The following is a 17,905-nucleotide window of genomic DNA, read 5'->3' as shown; positions in this document are numbered from 1 at the left end:
TGTTGCAAATCAGGTTTGTTGGCAAAATTTACAGACTTTCGGCTGTTTGCAATGAACAAATCCAAGAAAAGCAATTGAAATAGGTCAACACAATGAATGTTTCAAGTGGTTTCCCCAAATTCAACTGAAAATGCAACTTTTAATGACTTCTGCAGTCTTGCAATTATTTGACCCCTTCATTGCAAGCATCTAGGGCTGCAGCTAACGATTATTTTCAAAATCGATTAGTTAGCCGAATATTAAGTTTGATCGGATTAAAAAATAAAAAAAAGGATTTCGGTAATAGACTACTAGTTTGTATTGAGATTGTAGTCACGAGAGCAAGCTTGGAGCGGTGGAAGTAAAAAAAAAAAGTGTGGTGTGCAATATAGTACATTATACAGGGCAATGCAGAATACCAGCAGCTATAGAGGAATACAACAAATCCCAGCAATAATACATTATAGTATAATGTAATATTACTGGGATTTGTTGTATTCCTCTATAGCTGCTGGTATTCTGCATTGCCCTGTATAATGTATTATTGCTGGGATTTGTAGTCCTGTATAGCTGGTGGTATTCTGCATTGCGCCGTTGTATAATGTACTATTGCCGGGATTTGTTGTAGTCCTCTATAGCTGGTGGTATTCTGCATTGCGCTGTATAATGTATTATTGCTGGGATTTGTTGTAGTCCTCTATAGCTGGTGGTATTCTGCATTGCGCCGTTGTATAATGTACTATTGCCGGGATTTGTTGTAGTCCTCTATAGCTGCTGATATTCTGCATTGCGCCACTGTATAATGTACTATTGCTGGGATTTGTTGTAGTCCTCTATAGCTGGTGGTCTGCATTGCGCTGTATAATGTACTATTGCTGGGATTTGTAGTCATCTATAGCTGGTGGTATTCTCCATTGCGCTGCATAATCTATTATTGCTGGGATCTGTAGTATTCCTCTATAGCTGGTGGTATTCTGCATTGCGCTGTATAATGTATTATTGCTGGGATTTGTTGTAATCCTCTATAGCTGGTGGTATTCTGCATTGCGCTGTATATTGTTTTATTGCTGGGATTTGTTGTATTCCTATATAGCTGGTGGTATTCTGCATTGCGCCGCTGTAAAATGTACTATTGCTGGGATTTGTTGTAGTCCTCTATAGCTGGTGGTATTCTGCATTGCGCTGTATAATGTACTATTCCTCGGATTTGTTGTATTCCTATATAGCTCGTGGTATTCTGCATTGTGCCGCTATATAATATACTATTGCTGGGATTTGTTGTATTCCTATTTAGCTGGTGGTATTCTGCATTGCACCGCTGTATAATATAATATTGCTGGGATTTGTTGTAGTCCTCTATAGCTGGGGGTATTGTGCATTGCGCTGTATAATGATCATACGGCGCAATGCAGAATACCAGCAGCTATATAGGAATACAACAAATCCCAGCTATAGTATATTGTTGTAGTCCTCTATAGCTGGTGGTATTCTGCATTGCGCTGTATAATGTATTATTGCTGGGATTTGTTGTAGTCCGGTGTATATACATCACAATGTACCATCAGCTATAGAGGAATGCAAACCCCACTATCCCAGCAATACATTAACACAGCAGCGCAATGTGGCGGGAAAGTGCAGGCTTACCTGAGCAGTCTCCCAGAGATCGTGGGCGTGTCTGTCGTTTTCCATCATCGATTATATTAGTAGCAAAAAAAGAGAGGATAGAAAAAGGTGGGGCTTTTTAAGTGGCTCCAGAGGGGACACAACCAATAAACTTCAGTCTTGGGGAAATATATAAAAAAGTATACATTTATTTGAGCAGTTGACTAAAATCAATGAATATGCATTGAAACATATATAAAACATATAAACATCAGGGATTGGCAAAGCACCTCTTATCAGCCCTTGTGCTCCACAACCAAGGTTGATCTATGTAGTCATAATCCTATACATATACAGATGACATCATGTGTAACTCAAAGGAGAGAAGATATAGTTGGATTACTGAGCCTCAGGTGGGAGCAACAAATCTTAAGGGGTGATACTTTCTTGTAGAATAAATCTCAACGCTCAGGAGCAAAGGGAGGTAATCCCTTCGGTGTGAGGTCACCAGGTATTCGGTCCTGGGTGGTATCGAATCAGATAATCAATGAACCCAGATTGGAGGAAGATGGATGGCTAATCAAAGCAGGCCTGGACACTAAAAAAGTAGCGTGGAGAGATATCCACAAGGAAGAGATCGGGTGAAATCCAGGACAGCTGAATAGGAAGAGATCCTCCAAATAGGACCGCCGATGTTGGTGGGCTGGTAACGGATGTATATGTATAGGATTATGGCTACATAGATCAACCTTGGTTGTGGAGCACAAGGGCTGATAAGAGGTGCTTTGCCAATCCCTGATGTTTATATGTTTTATATATGTTTCGATGTATATTCATTGATTTTAGTCAATTGCTCAAATACATTTATACTTTTTTATATATTTCCCCAAGACTGAAGTTTATTGGTTGTGTCCCCTCTGGAGCCACTTAAAAACCCCACCTTTTTCTATCCTCTCTTTTTTTGCTACTAATATACCAGGGGTTGGTCTCCAAAGGGGAAAAATCTGTGCATCTCAAAACGTTCTTGCATCATCGATTATAATCGACTTAGTCGATTAGTTGTTGCAGCTCTACAAGCATCTTTGGGCAGTGATCTCTTCTCTAAACTTTTTTGACCATTCTTTTGACTTTGCCATATTTCTAACATGCAGTCAAATGTGACCCTAAGCAAACCCCTGGCCAGTTTCATGTGTTCTAGCTCAAGCATACCTGGTGCACCTTATGAAGCCCTTGATGTGGGGTGCTTTAGACAACACCTGTTTTGCAGATGTGTGCTCTGGTGAGGGAGTCTGTTCGGGGTTGAACAATTTTGAGACTGCAGAAGCCATATTGGGTAGCACAGTGGCGTAGTAGTTAGCGCTCCTGCCCTGCAGTGCTGGGGGTCCTTGGTTTGAATCCCGGCCAGGTCACTATCTGCAAGGAGTTGTCATGTTCTCCCTGTGCTTGTGTGGGTTTCCTCCGGATGCTTTGGTTTCCTCCCACACTCCAAAGACATGCTGGAAGGTTAATTGGCTCCTGTCTAAATTGGCCCTTGTATGTATGCGTGTGAGATAGGGACCTTAGCTTGTAAGCTCCTTGAGGACAGGGACAGTTGTGAATGCGCAACTATGTAAAGTGTGGTGTAAATTGTTGGCGCTGTAATAAAATAAATTTTAAAAAATTGCACTTTCAGTTCAATTTTAGGAAACCACTTGAAACATTCGTCGTGTTGACCTATTTCAATTGCTTTTGTTTGATTTGTTCATTGCAAACAACTGAAAGTTTGTAAATGTTGCCAATAAACCTGGTTTGCAATGGGGGTTGAATGCTTTTGATTACAACTGTACATATGGAACTTTTTTATTCTTTTACTGGTATTAGAGATGCTGGAGAGTAGGTATATGGTTGCTATGGTTAACACTTGCACTTAATTTTAAACCTATGGCATTTGTAGACTTGCATATGATTGCTGAAAGTCTGCCATCTTGCAGCACATCCTTTATGTCAGGAAGGAAGCTAAACCACCAGTACAAATAAAAATCAGGTGCTATGTCATTCGCATGTGAAAGTTCTGCTGATGAAATGGCGAACCTCTTGGTATTAGTGTTTGTTATACTATTGGGACGCGGGTTAATATTTGTCAGCACAGTCTGTTGTCTGCTCACTTTCTGACTTTTGTTCTCAGTTGACAGGCCCTTGGAGAAGTATGTGGGTGCGGTTTGGTTATGACCCCCGGAAAAACCCAGAAGCTAAAATCTACCAAGTACTTGATTTTCGGATACGCTGTGGGATAAAATATGGTAATTGTACTGATTGGGGGGGGCGGGGGGGCAGGAGAGGCCTTGTAATCAAAAGGTGTTTTTCTCCCTAACATCTGTTGGTCTCCCAGCTGTGCTGCGTACTCTTAGAGAATTGAAAGCTATTATAATAAGCACCTGTTTGGCATCATTACTGACAATGGTCCATATAAACTATAATTTCTCATATTATTCATTGGGAGGGCATGGAATTACTGTGGGCATGTATGTCCTTCCTTTTCATCACCACTATACTGCAGTAGGATATTGATACTTTGACATTGTTTCATATAATGCCCCGGTATAGTAAGGCATGGAGCTATGGAAAGCAGAGGAATGAGCGGAAGGCCTGCATGACAAGGCTGGGAAGGGGAACGAGGACAGGAAAGGGTTAAGGAGTGATAGAAGAAAAGGGTATTGAAAGGTCACTTATTTGATTGGTGGAAGGGGTGGTCCAGGAGGGGCTTCAGGAAAGTTAGCCAGGAAGGAGGAGTCCGGAAGGTCAGTTGGGAGTCCTGCAAGATAGGAAGAACTTCAGGTGCTGTTCCCTGCATTTTATCCCCTGCCATGTGCGATTTGGATAGGCTGGTGTCCCAGCTGAGGGAAGCTGCAGCTTCTCAGGGGGCTGACTGGGTTCAGGCCCAGGTGTCAGCTGCTCTAGGGGGGGTTATTCCCCCCTCTCCAGTTCCCAGGATGTCGGGACGTGCTCGGCGGCCCCGGCCGCCGGAGCGCCTCAGCCTAGAATTATCCCTTCGGGCTCAGTGCCGCAGAGGGAGCCCCAGGAGGGACCCTTCGTGGCCGCTAGCGAAGCATCGGACAGGGTGCGTTTGGCGGATGCCGCCAAATGCGAGGTTTACGTTTGCTTTGAGGGGCCCTTGGGAGCCCACCTGAAGCCGGAGGTGCGGGAGCGGATTTGGAAGGTGGACTACGTGGAGCTGTTTTCTTTGTTACCGCTGGAGAAGTTTTACCTGGATAGGGTTAACCAGGACGAGTCCAAAAAAGAGGAGGAGGAGAAGCGTAGGTATCGTTTGATCCCGCGGACTTTTAGTAATTGGTTGCAGGAGTTCATAACCAGTTGGCGGATGCTTTGTCTCGGTTTCAGTGGCAGGAGTTTCGGCGATTGGCACCAGATGCGGAGCGGCGCGGGGTGCCTTGCCCCCAGAGCCTGTGGGGGATCGCCTTGGAATCATCGCAAGGTTGATCCGGGAGTCGGTGAGTGTGGCCACGTGGGCGGCCTACTCAAAGGTTTGGGAGGATTGGTTTGCTCTGCAGGAGCGCGTCGGCGTTCCCCAGACGGATGGGGACTATGTATCCTTGGTGCTGTTCTGGGTTAGTTGTGGTTTTGTGGATGGGGTGTCAGTGTCGGGGCTGGATCGGCGTTTGGCGTTTCTGTTTAAATTGATGGGTTTGCCTGATCATACGAAGCAATTTCTGGTTCGCCAGGCAGTGAAAGGCTATCGTGTCTTTTTCACAGTTGCTGTTGCTCAGGGACCGGTTGGCGGTGGAGTGTGTATCGGACTACGAGGTGGTTTTGTTCCGGGCGGCTTTCTTGCTTACGTTTTTTGGGGCTTTACGGATTGGCGAGGTGGTGAGCCCCGCGAAGGGGCGGCCCGGTGGTTTGCAGGTAGGGGATGTGAGCCTGGTTGGGGGGTCGGTGGACCTGGTGTTACGCAGGTCAAAAACGGATCAGCTGGGTAGGGGGCTGCGGGTGACGCTGTCGCGCTGTGAGGATGGGCGTTTGTGTCCGGTGCGCGCCATGGAGGAATTTTTGGCGCGGACGGGTCGTCCTTGTCTTGGTTCCAATTTGTGGCGGTTTTTAGGAAATGTTTGACGGCCCTGGGGTTTAATGCGGCTGAGTTCTCTTCGCACTCGTTCCGCATCGGGGCGGCTACGGAAGCCGCCAGGTGGGGTTTGGGCGAACAGATGGTGATGCGGATAGGGCGCTGGGAATCCTGCAGGTATCGTCTGTATGTCAGGCCGCATCTGGTGTGAACGCTTGGGGTTCTTTAACTTTCTGGGGTGTTTTTTTCTGTTTGTTCGTGGCTGTTAGTGCAGGGTTTGTATTTTTCTGTTTTCCTGTTTTGTTTTGCAAGTGGACGCCACTGTTTCGTGTGGATTATTGGGCACTCCTATGTGGTTTGGGGCGCTCGGAGGGCCGCGGTGCGGCCGAATGGTAGGCAGTTGGGTTTTTCTCGGGAGGAGGCCACGCCGGTGGCTGGGTGTTCCCGGTTTACAGTGAAGTCGGGTGGTGCCAGAGGTGCATCGTTTTGCGCGTCTGGATAGGCCTCCGGATGTGTTGCTGTTGCATGCAGGGGGTAATGACCTGGGTGGCCGACCTATGCGGGAGTTAATCAGGGACTTTAAGTTCGATGTCTTGAGATTGCTCTCGTCCTTCCCGGGGATGGTTGTGGTGTGGTCGGACATAGTGGCCAGGGCATCGTGGAGGTTGGTGGACCGACTGAACCGGGCTCGCATTAAAGTGAACAAGGAGGTGGGGCGTTTCGTGTCCCGTAATGGCGGTGTGGTAGTGCGCCACTTGGAGTTGGAAGTGGACACTTTGCAGTATTTCAGGAGGGATGGGGTGCATCTTAATGCAGTGGGCACAGATTTGTGGTGCCTGGGTTTGCAGGACGGGCTACAGCGGGCTGTTCGGTTGTGGAGTGGCGCAAAGGCGTGAGGTGTCCCGCTTTTGCGCTGTGGCGGTTTGGATCCTTGGAGGCAGTTGGTGGTGGGTACATATCTGGACGGGGGACCCATCCGTGGTATGGCTGTCCTCCAGGAGTCGGACGGTCAGATTGGTATGACCGGTAAATAGGGGACCAACGTGGGTCTGCGGGCAATCTAGTTACATCCCCGAGGCGGTGTATGGCGGCTGGGGGCAGGCAGTTGCAGAAAAGGTGCCCGCAGATACTGGTCCAGTTATAGAGTACAATTGCCTTCAAGGACCTTGAAACCAAACGAGTTGGTACAGGTGTTTGGTTTTTAATATTGTTAATATGGTTATTTATAATGTTATTTATAAGTGTTTATTATAAAAGGCTGCTGTGGCCATTTAAATTCCCATTGTTGTGTGGTGTAGTTATTGGTAACAGGGAAAGTGGGGGGCTTTGGAGGGAAGTGGGTAATGTAAAAGGGACCTCTGAGCTACCTGAGTCATGTAAACTCTGCACCTGTATAGTTGTTAGAAGAGGAACTTCACCCCTTTTACCCTTTAGTTAGGGGTGTCCAAAACCAGGGCATTGTGTTAGGCAAAACACAGCCTGAGCGTGCATGCTTTTGCTATGTACCATACCCGCTCCTTTTTTATTGGACACGAAACAGTTCATTAAAAAGGGTCTGAGACAGGATGGACATGAGACATACCAAAACCATTCAAGCTGTTGTTAGTTTGCATAATGAAAAATGTTACATTAAAACCTCCTTTAAGGAAGAAACTAAAAAAAAAAAGTATGTCCGTTCAGCTCACATAGTATTGCTCATGTCACATGATCAAATATGCTTGTGTCTTGTGCAGGCTACACCCCGAATGAGATGCCTGTTAAAGCCAAGCGTAGCACATACAACTACAGCCTGCCTATCACTTTGAAGAAGCCAGGTGAGCCACCTTATTATTTTCTCAAGAGGTAATCTAGATTGACCTGACTTCAGTCATAACTATCTTCTTGGTTTTGTGATGCTTGTATTATTAGTAGTGCGTATTGCTTAGAACAGGGGTTCCTAAAATGTTTAATCCAAGGAACCAAATAAAATATTGTTAACATACTGGGCCTCAAATAGAGAATTACTACCAAGATGTCAGCAAAAAGACAAATAATAATGGCCATATGAAACGCTGCCGGAGCGGTTGCTTTTTGAACTCGCTCTCGCTCGCGCCATCTCTCGCTCGCACCCTTCTCTCTCTCTCTATCGCACGCTCTCTCTCTCTATCGCACGCTCTCTCTCTCTCCCGCTCGTGTGTCCTCCGTTCTTTTCTATTCTGTTAGTTTAATTGAGTCACAGGTTTTGAGAGAGCTGGTGGAGTCATGGGTAGGAGTATTTATCACGTTTTCATCCTATAGAAATGAATGCATTCTGTAATGTAGTAACCAAATTGTTATAGGCTACGTCATAGATCATAAACTACATAAATAAGTGTGCTATAACACTTGCCACTGATTTTTGTTCTTGGACAAACTAAGCTATGACTACTACCTGATCATGTTGTGACCCATCACAACACCCACATCCCAGTTTAGGTACCAATCCAAAGTTTAAGAAACACTAGCTTAGAGCTATGTTGTACAAGTCATTTGCAGCAGCCACATAATCGGTCTCCTTAGCTTTTTTTGTTGGTATAAAACAATGGAGTCACTGTCATTGTAAGGTCTTGTCACAGTGATTGCGATTGGTAGCTCAGCCACTAAGGCCCCATTCACACTGAGCGATTTATCGCGCGATTTTTGCAGCGATATCGCTCATATTTCCACGCGATATCGCTGTATGTAGCTTCTCCAATTCATTTCAATGGAGCTGTTCACATCTCGTCGCTCAATATCGCTTGTAGCTCGTCGCTGTAGCTTGTCGCTCCTACATGACCCTTTTTTCGAGTGATTTCAAGCGATTTTGCTCCTGATTGCATACAGCCCAATAGGAAAAAGTTGCGCGACAAGTCGCTCAATATCGCTCATGGAAAATCGCGCAATTTTTATGTCGCTCAGTGTGAATGGGGCCTAAGGGATTGACTTAAACCACTAGCTTATGTGCTTACTTCTCTTACCCATTGATACTGTTAGTGACAATGGCACACTTGTGGTTTGTATCTTCTTGTATGGGCATTATAGCCAGCGATAGCAGTGACTGTAGCCAGGTACAAACCATCAGACTAAATAAGATGAGAGATATGTAGCTGTTTAAGGTCTGTACATCTATTAATTATATATGGAGCCTACAGTGACGCCAGTGGCTGGTTGCTAGAAAGCAGTAGCAGGAAACAGAAAGTGTTGGCAAGTATGAGCTGTACAGAACGCCTCTCCCCCAACTTACTTTCAGTGGAAGCATCTTATTATTTGGGTAATCCCTTATGGGAAAGTCATGTACAGGAAACATAACTGTCCCAAAAAGTTCCATAACATCTATAAGCCCTGTTGTAGTTTTACACTAACATTGGATTTTACTTAACTAACCCACTCACTATCTTTTCTTCTGTCTCAATAAGTGTATGCCTTATGACACAATTGGGTCAAAATATATACGATTAAACAAATGAAAGAGACTCATGTTCACAACTTAAGCTCTATTGATGTTTTATAGAGTCTGAGCACAAATGCAATGGAGTGTAAAACGTATGCATAATTTAAAGTGTATCTCAACCTATCTGTTAAACATACTTTTCCATGTCATATACAGTACCGCAGGCAATCAGTGTCCAGGACCTTACCCAAGGACTGGCAGCTTCTAGTATCCAAGGGAGTAAAAAGACCCCAACCAACAAGTATAAGCTGAAGGTAAGTGCTGGTTTTCTGGTGTGTGGTTCATTTAGAATATACCAAAACCACTGGTATGGGATTTATGAAAAGTACACACATTGAAAGAATGATTGAAATGTGCCTATTTGATGGTATTGGTTACAGGGATTAGCATTTCAGCATCATTCTGGGCCTGTCAGGGAGCTCCACGGCCAGAGATATGTCACGCACTGCTGACACCTGAATCAGAGGCCAGATGGATTTTTTTTCTTCATGCATCAGTGAGGCAGATCAGTACTGAATCTTCTACTGTATACTACTTAACTGGATCACAGCTGTAATCTGTGGATTAATATTCTCGGCATTATGCGCTTCTAGCTATGAGATCATACTGTCGCTCCTGGTCTCCAGTAACAATCAAAATAATAAATCTGATAAGGGTATTTATTAGAACAGTGTACCTAATAGAAGCCAAATACATTCTTATGTAAAAATGGTTTAGGTAGCCACGCTGGCCATAGGGGTATTATCATATGACGCAACTAATTTTGGGCTGGGCATCTAGGCATCAATGATGTCTGATCTGACATCGCTGCCTCATATTATTAGGTGAAACCGCAGTAATTCCCCTCCTTTATGAGCTAATACATATGTGTTATTACAAGACTCGTTTTATATTTGGAAACCTTTCAGAAGCTGAACAATGGGTAGTTGTGTCTATCAGAGCTGTCAGGAGACTACAGAGAAGTCACTGTGTGAATTACTGTTAATTCACTTACTAGGCATTAGTAAAATGATCTTTTGCAATGCATACATTACATAAAGGATTGAGTTTTCAACCCGCCTGAGACCTGAAGCAAGTCATCATATTGGTGTGGCAGCACAATGGTGATTAGCCCTCTGAGGTCTTATCAAATAAACAATCTGCAAATCTTGAGTTTTTAGTTGCACATGTTTGCATAGGTTTCCTCCAGGTGCTCGATAATGTTAACATATACTGGTGTGTTAAAGAGAAACTCCAGAATTGTAACAATTAACCCTTGCAGTGGGGCTGTCCCTGCACTGCAAGGGTTAAGTGCTCATTTTGGTCTAGGGCAGTGGTGGCGAACCTTGGCACTCCAGCTGTGCCAAAACTACGAATCCCAACATGCATCTGCCTCTGGGAGTTATGTCTGTGGCTGTCAGAGCCTTGCAAAGCCTCATGGGACTTGAAGTTCCAAAACAGCTGGAGTGCCAAGGTTCGCCACCACTGGTCTAGGGGCTGGAATAACGAAAATATACTCACCTGATCCTGCAGTGGAATGTACCTCGGCGTCCTCACATCTAATGCACTAGTATTAGACGTGATGACCTCACGGGTCCTTAGGCCACTGGAGCGCTGGGGAGAAGAGGCTGTGTGCACCGGTCTAGCAGCCAAGCAGGACAGAGGATCAGGTAAGTATATCTTTATTTTAGCTCCTAGAACAAAACGAGAAGTTAACCCCAGTTAAGTACAGAGCAAGTATCCCCACTGCAAGGTTTAATTTTTACAATTCCTGGAGTTCCTCTTTAATGAACCGGTGCTAGCATGCTAGTGTGTGATTGTGGTAGAGACATTAGATTGTGAGCTCACTTGGGAGGGCAGAGACTGGGGTAAAAATGATATTCCCTAGAAAGTGCTGCTAAACAATGTCACATTATGTAATTTTTTAAGATAAATAGAAAAATTGCAGTTGTAGGTTCTTATTTGATATGTTTTTAACTCTTCACTTACATTTGTCCTTTTCTCTTCTGTCATACAGGACTCTGTGTACATATTCCGCGAGGGCAGCTTGCCTCCGTATAGGCAAATGTTTTACCAGCTCTGTGATTTACAAGTAGACAGGTATTTACTAGAAGCAATCTATCCTATTGAAAATGCTAGTTTCCTGGCTGCCATTCAGTACTACTTTCAGAGGCACTGACCCAGCACAAGTATACAGATCAGGTGTCCCACCTTCACTCTGCCTCCAATCTTCATTGTTTCAAGTCAGTACCTCAAAGTATAAAATAGGGGATGCACTGTTACCGGTTTTTCGGTATCGAGTAACGATTTTTTTTTTGGTACTCGCTGATACCGATACCGGAAGTCCCATTAAGAAAGTAGGGCGGCGTGTAATGACTGTCCACCCGGCTTCCCGATTAGCCGTGAAGCCGTCTCCATGCTCTCTCGTCAACAGGTGATGAAGCATGGAGGCAGCTTTCTAGCCATTGAGGAAGCCGGGGGGCGAGTAATGACTTCCAATCTGGCCAGAGAAGCCAGCTCCATGCTCCCTGGTGATGAGGGAACAGAGGGAACATGGAGCCAGCTTCCCGGCCAATCAGGAAGCCAGGCAGCATGTAATGAATCACCGCCCGGCTTCCTGATATTGGAAGTTCAGGTGTCAGGAAAAGCATCGGGAGCATTTGGGTGAGTAAGATACTCAGTATCGGCACCGATGCTTTAATTTGGTGTCATTGCATCCCTAGTATAAAATCCATAGACAGCCAGTTAATTAGCATTCTTAGAGGGGTTAGCAGTGTCTGCCTCTATTGTTTTCACTCTACAGATTTCCTTTTGATTTTTGTTATTAAATGCTTTACTATTGGTTTTGATGAGAGTAACGATAAAACCTCTGGACTAGGATTTTGTTTAAATTGAGTATCTGTTGAAATAACTTATTGCAGCTTATTAACACTTTTACTTACTACACAAGAACAACTAGCATGACAGCTAGGGAATGACACCATCACAAGCTGTGGGTTGGCATCCTCATTGCTAAGAACTGTGTACCAGTAGCAGACCAGTGCGTCAGTAGTCTCCACTATACGGGCACTGCAGTGATTGGCATCATTTTAGCAATTGCATGACTACAGGGTTCCGTTATCATGGCCGTAAGTTGATAAAGGGGCTGATGCAGTCCCGAAACATTGGGGTTTTTTTTTTATGTGGATTTATAATTAATCTGACCTTCATGCTGGAATATGGTGTGCTGGTTAAAATCACTTCATGTATCCCTACTTAACTTTTGATGTGCTGTCTCTCCTGGTTCAGACCTGCTCACATGTGATCTGCTGTACAGGAGGGATGGCCATTCACAGGAGGTCAGGAATCAGATCCTTGGTGTGTGACCTGTTGGAAGCCCTATTGTATAGGAAAGTGTTGAATGTTGCAACTCACAAGTGTAGGTAGTCCTGCCATTTCTGCTAGCTACTAAACAGACAATCGCGAGATCTTGGCGCCAGCCTACTTTGTGCTTTGAGGAAGTTAAGCAAAATATCATGGGTGCAATCATCATCGGGAAGATTACAGCTATTCTTAATGATATTTACCCCAAGTTTTTTAGATGTGAGTGGGCTACCTTGGATCTCGTAGGTTTGATCAGTTCTTGCTGAGACTATCATTGGGACCTGTTAGTCCGGTTGGTTTCCTATTTCCCTAAAAAGTCCTAACTTTTATTTCCCTTTTTTCCCCTTCTTTTTTGTATGTCTTCTCTACTAGATCTGTCTTCTTCTTTCTTCTCTCATCTTAGATTGGCATTGCATCCACGTATTGCTGGTTGTTCCGGGTGGTGCGCGTGGGTGTTTGGACAATGTTGGGCAACGGGCGCTTTAGTCTTAATGGTCCAGTGGGATCCATGCATGCACTTTCACCTGCTTTGGTGCCATTCTGTTTTGAGATTGGCCTGGATTGTCATGCTTCTTGTTTGCTCAGCTCTCATCTTTGGTATACTGTATGGATTTCTAACGTCTAATGCTGTGGTGGCCGCCTTTTTATTATGTTCATCTGTACTGCCTTTCCACTATTTGCTACTTTTTTTTACTCTTTGTTAAAATACCAATAACATCTTTGTAAAAGAAATCAGATCCTACTTCTGTGAAGAGTAGAGACCCAGAACGTCATCTGTAAATCCGGGGAACTCTGCATACATACTGAAACATACACAAAGGAAATGTACTGTTTAACAAAGTTATGTCAGGGTGAATCATCCTGGGTATCCATTTACATGTGATACACGCTAAAAAAATGCTCGGTAGGACCACACATTTCGTTCTTTTGCATGTATCCAGACACATTGTTGGGCTGTATAGACATATTGACTTTGAGTGCAGTTGTAGATTAGGTAGGGGCTGTGATGAGAACATTTCTCTTGTGTAAAAGACAGAAACCATATATATTCCAGGATAGTGTACAGGTCACAGGTCTGTCCAGGAATTGTCTCCTTTAATATGCTGTTATCTGCAGTTTGCAGGAGATCATTAAGCGTAATGATGGGGCAGAGACTGAATGTACCGAACGGGATGGATGGTGCCTTCCAAAGACCAGTGAACAGCTCAGAGACTCCATGTCCCTCATGATCAAACAGATCATTCGCTCCAAGAGACCAGGTGAGAGGACATTGCATCGTTGTCAGTTATTTCCTCCTGCCTATCCCTTTTTATTTTAAGTAAGAGTTGTATTGCTTATGGCCAGGTGAGTGGGCAGCCCAATGTGGCCTGGTTGGCACCAGCCTTAATGTGGGTCCTTGGGATAAATGGCAGTTATCTGTAATTTTAGTTTGACTTATTATTATACAGGCTTTGTATAGCGCCAACAGTTTGCGCAGCGCTTTACAATATAAGGAAGATATTACAATCACAATACAATTCAAGACAAGATGGTAAGGAGGGACCTGCCCCTGGGGCTTACAATTTAAAAGGGAGGGGCAAGTGATACATGAGGAGGTAGCTGTGTGGGGATGAATTGTTTGAGAATGTGATGGTTGAGTGGTTAGGTTGAGTCGGGATAGGCTTCCTTGAAGAGATGAGTCTTAAGGGAATGCCTAAAGGCAGTCAGAGTGGGAGATAGACAGACAGGTTGGGGTGCAGAGTTCCAGAGGATGGGTGGGACTCTAGAGAAGTCCTGGAGGCGAGCATGGGAGGAGTTGACGAGGGAGCTGGAAAGCAGGAGGTCTAGATAGAGTGAAGGGGAGATAGCCTGTGGCAGGCCAATCAGGAGGGAGTTGCAATTGTCAAGACGAGATTTAACAAGATAGTGGATGAGTAGTTTTGCGGTTTTATTGGTCAGGAAGGGGCGTATTTTGGAGATGTTACGAAGGTGAAGGCGGCAGGATTTGGATAGTGATTGGATGTGGGGAAGAAAGGTGAGGTCCGAGTCAAGGATGACACCTAGGACCTTGGCATGGGGGGAGGGTTTGATAGTTGTGTTATCAATCTCAAGGGAAAAGTTGGGGCAAGGTGCACGGGGTGGAGGAAATATCATGAGCTCAGTTTTTGACAGATTGAGTTTAAGAATTGTTGTGACATCCAGACTGATATGTCAGTTAGTAGATTAGTGACACGCAAGGACACTGATGGGGGTGAGTTGTGGAGTAGAAAGATAAATTTGAGTGTCATCGGCATAGAGATGGTATAGGAAGCCATGTGAGGTTATTAACTGACCGAGGGAGGAGGTGTAGATAGAGAAGAGAATGGGTCCAAGGTCTGAGCCTTGGGGGACCCCTACAGAAAAAGGAAGAGGAATTAGATTGTAGGTGACACTAAAGGAGCGCTTGGAGAGGTAGGAGGAGAACCATGAGAGAGCCGAGTCTTGTAGACCAAGCAAGTGGAGTTTTTTTGAGGAGCAGCGGGTAGTCAACTGTGTCAAAAGCAGCAGAAAGGTCTAATAGCAAGAGTAAGGAGTAGTGGCCATTGTTTTTAGCTGTTAGTAAGTCATTAGTGAGTATTAGGAGGGCGGTTTCAGTGGAGTGTAGGGGGTGGAAGCCGGACTGTAAGGGGTCAAGAAGGTTGTTATCAGAGAGTTGGCTGCTCAGGCGACTGTAGATAAGGCGTCCTAGGAGTTTGGAGGTGAATTGGAGTGAGGAGATTGGTCTGAGATTGTTGAGGTTTGTAAGGTCCAGTGAGGGTGTTTTGGGTATTGGGATGACTAGCACATGTTTTAGAAGGGAGGGAAAGATGCCAGTAGAGAGTGAAAGATTGAAAATGTGAGTAAGAGAGTGTAGGATAAAGCAAGAGGGTGACCGAAGTAGTGGTGAGAGAACTGGGTCCAGGGGGCGAGTGGTGAGGTGGGTGTCAGAGAAAAGCTTTGTAACCTCCTCTTTGGTGACAGGATCAAAAGAGGAGTAACCAGTGTGATGGTGGGTCTGGTACATGAATAGGGGAAGGTGACTGGACAGTGTGAATTTCATCCCGGATTGTATCTATTTTGTTTTTGAAATGAATGGTAATGTCCTGGGCAGTTAGTGGGTGGTGGAGGTGAGGGACATAGAGAGTTAAAAGTAGAAAAGAGTTGACGAGGTCTGGCTGAGAGTGTGTTAATGAGGGTGACAAAATAAGACGTATCTGCTGTACATTGTAAAAAGGTTTCCCTCTGCTGGGGTGGCCAAAGCTGCAGAGAGCACAGGTCCCTTAGCACTTGCAGAGTAGTAGGCTGGAAGGGCTGCCCACTCCCATCTCAGTTTGGTTCATCGTGTTCGTGTTGTGTCATTCTTATGCCTGAATCTGTACCTGGTCTTTCTGTGCCTATGCGCTGATCCGTTACTACTGTCTTTTTAAAATATAAACACATGCTTCGTTCCAGCAGCATTTGAGTGTTATGTTTGTTAATGTCCAGGCATTACCTTAACTTACTCCCAAACCTATATTTAGCCATCTAGAGCATATCCCAGCATTCTTTTTTTATCTTGTTCCTGAAGAAAGAATCTTCTGTCATTACTACCTGTGACATAGCCAGGCAGGGACAGCTGCTGGGAGGTCAATTCCTTTTGATTTAGGCATGACTCCAGAACTACATCCCCCATATCCCTTTTCCTACACGTGTGTGGGAAAGGCTTTTGGGAGTCAAGGCAGCAACATTGTATTGGTAGAAAAGAAATCAATGTATGCATGTTTAGAGGGACGGAGAGGGGGATAGGGGGATAGGTGGAGTTCTGTAGTCCAGCAGAAAATTCTGACAATGCTGCTTAAGATTTCAGTGCAGCAAAGTCAGGGTGTTGTCTACCTAAACAGCATTTTTGTAGCTCATTTGATTTCAGGCAGATCAACGGATATTTTTCTGTGCTTGCTTTTTTTAAGGGATAAACCATGGGGAAATGTGAATGTATTGCAGAGATGTACTGATTTTTTTTCCAGATATGCACTTTAACCTTAAAACAGTTTTCCCTTTTTGTGATGTTGTTTTAGCACTGTTCTCTGCTCCATCCACTTCTGCTGACAAGAAGGTGCAGCTGAGGTATGAATCTGGGGAAGAAGAGGAAGATGAGGAGGAAGAAGAGTTCCATCCTTCTGAAGGCAGTGAGAATGAAATGGAGACAGAACTCCTGGACTATGTGTTAGATGACACCCAGCAGCCCGATCCTATGGAGGAATCCAGAACTGAGACCTGATTTTGGTTTGTGCTGAACTGACATTTAGACTCTTGAATAGATCATAGAAGAGATGATCTTTTCTCCCAGGTCCTTAAAGTGACTCTTTCACAGGAGAAAAAAAAAGCTTCTCACAGATACAAAATGCAGGTACCTAAAGAGGGGGGCAGCATTTTTTAGTGGCCCTCTCTGGCTAAATTCTAGTCCGTTCTGGTGTGCCTTTTGACCCACTGCAATGATAGGTTGGCTACCTGGTCAGGAGGAATAAGTGGGAAGAGGCTGGCAAGGTTCAGGACTCCAGAAAGTGACAAAACATTAACTGGTCAGAAGTGAGAGCACTGGAATGTGCACCAAGTATGGGATGCCCTTTTATACCTGTCTTTTTCTTAAAGTGATAGTCAGGACAGACAGGTGGCTAGTTGTTCAGGTTTACTTGTTTGCACTAGTTCCTATGCAGTGTAGATGCACTGTCCTCACAGTGTTCTAGGACATTGAACATGGTTCTTAGCACTTACCTGCAAGAACAACAGATACATTCATTGTTTACATGTAAAGCTGTATATCATGCAAAGCTTGGCACTAATGTTACTATGTTGTTGCACAATGCCATTTAGGGCTTGTTCACACCAAATGCAGACCAGATCTGCATGAGTTTCTGCACACGCCGTGCAGTGTTATACCGCGTTTTTTGCCCTGTTTTTGTTGCGTTCCGGGCCGTTTTTGGTAAAAAAAATAAATATATATATTTTGTGTGTGTGTTTAAAATGGGCTTTCAGTGTGTTCCAGGGCGTTTGCATGCGTTCCAGAGCAGGTAAAATAGGGCTTGCTGCAGTTTTTTTTTACATACTCTGGAACTGAACGCTGCGGTGTGAACTAGAGCCCAAAATACCATTGGAATACATTGGACGCAGTTTTGATCCGGTCTGTAACTGCTCTGCTCCTGGAACGAGCTTGGTGTGAGCAAGCACTTAGTGCCTGTGACAATGGGCTGGTTTGTTTCTTCATAACTGCTTCTCTCTCCATACAAGCCTATGGGAAGGGAAAACAGCTGACACAGGTCAACTGCACCTTCCACAAATTCTGAATGATCTCCTTTCGGATCCTGAAAGCAGTTGGCAACCCGAATGAATCCTGACTGTAGATGTTACTGCAGGCAAAGGATAATGTTATTAAGCACTTTTTTACATTTATTGCTAAAAGTACCTTTTTTTTCCCTTAGTGGTCACCTGACTGGTATCTTTCA

At 44.6% G+C, this 17,905-nt stretch overlaps 1 protein-coding gene across 1 annotated transcript in view; it reads left to right on the top strand.

Annotated features, from left to right (window-relative positions):
* Window positions 1-16,702, top strand: part of GTF3C5 (general transcription factor IIIC subunit 5) — a 55,671-nt gene extending 38,969 nt beyond the window's left edge. The window contains exons 6-11 of the mRNA XM_018564227.1: window positions 3,746-3,860; window positions 7,372-7,452; window positions 9,243-9,340; window positions 11,083-11,165; window positions 13,545-13,687; window positions 16,481-16,702. Coding sequence (XP_018419729.1) covers window positions 3,746-3,860; window positions 7,372-7,452; window positions 9,243-9,340; window positions 11,083-11,165; window positions 13,545-13,687; window positions 16,481-16,683 — 723 coding nt within the window. The 3' untranslated portion in view covers window positions 16,684-16,702. The remainder of the gene's footprint in view (window positions 1-3,745; window positions 3,861-7,371; window positions 7,453-9,242; window positions 9,341-11,082; window positions 11,166-13,544; window positions 13,688-16,480) is intronic.
* Window positions 16,703-17,905: the final 1,203 nt, after the last annotated feature.

The sequence above is a fragment of the Nanorana parkeri genome, unplaced genomic scaffold (genome assembly GCF_000935625.1).
Source record: "Nanorana parkeri isolate BGI_ZX_2015 unplaced genomic scaffold, ASM93562v1 scaffold738, whole genome shotgun sequence".
In the NCBI taxonomy this organism is placed as follows: Eukaryota; Metazoa; Chordata; class Amphibia; order Anura; family Dicroglossidae; genus Nanorana; species Nanorana parkeri.
The sequence above is the reverse complement of the archived record's forward strand: the minus strand, read 5'-3'. Positions and strand labels throughout refer to the sequence as shown.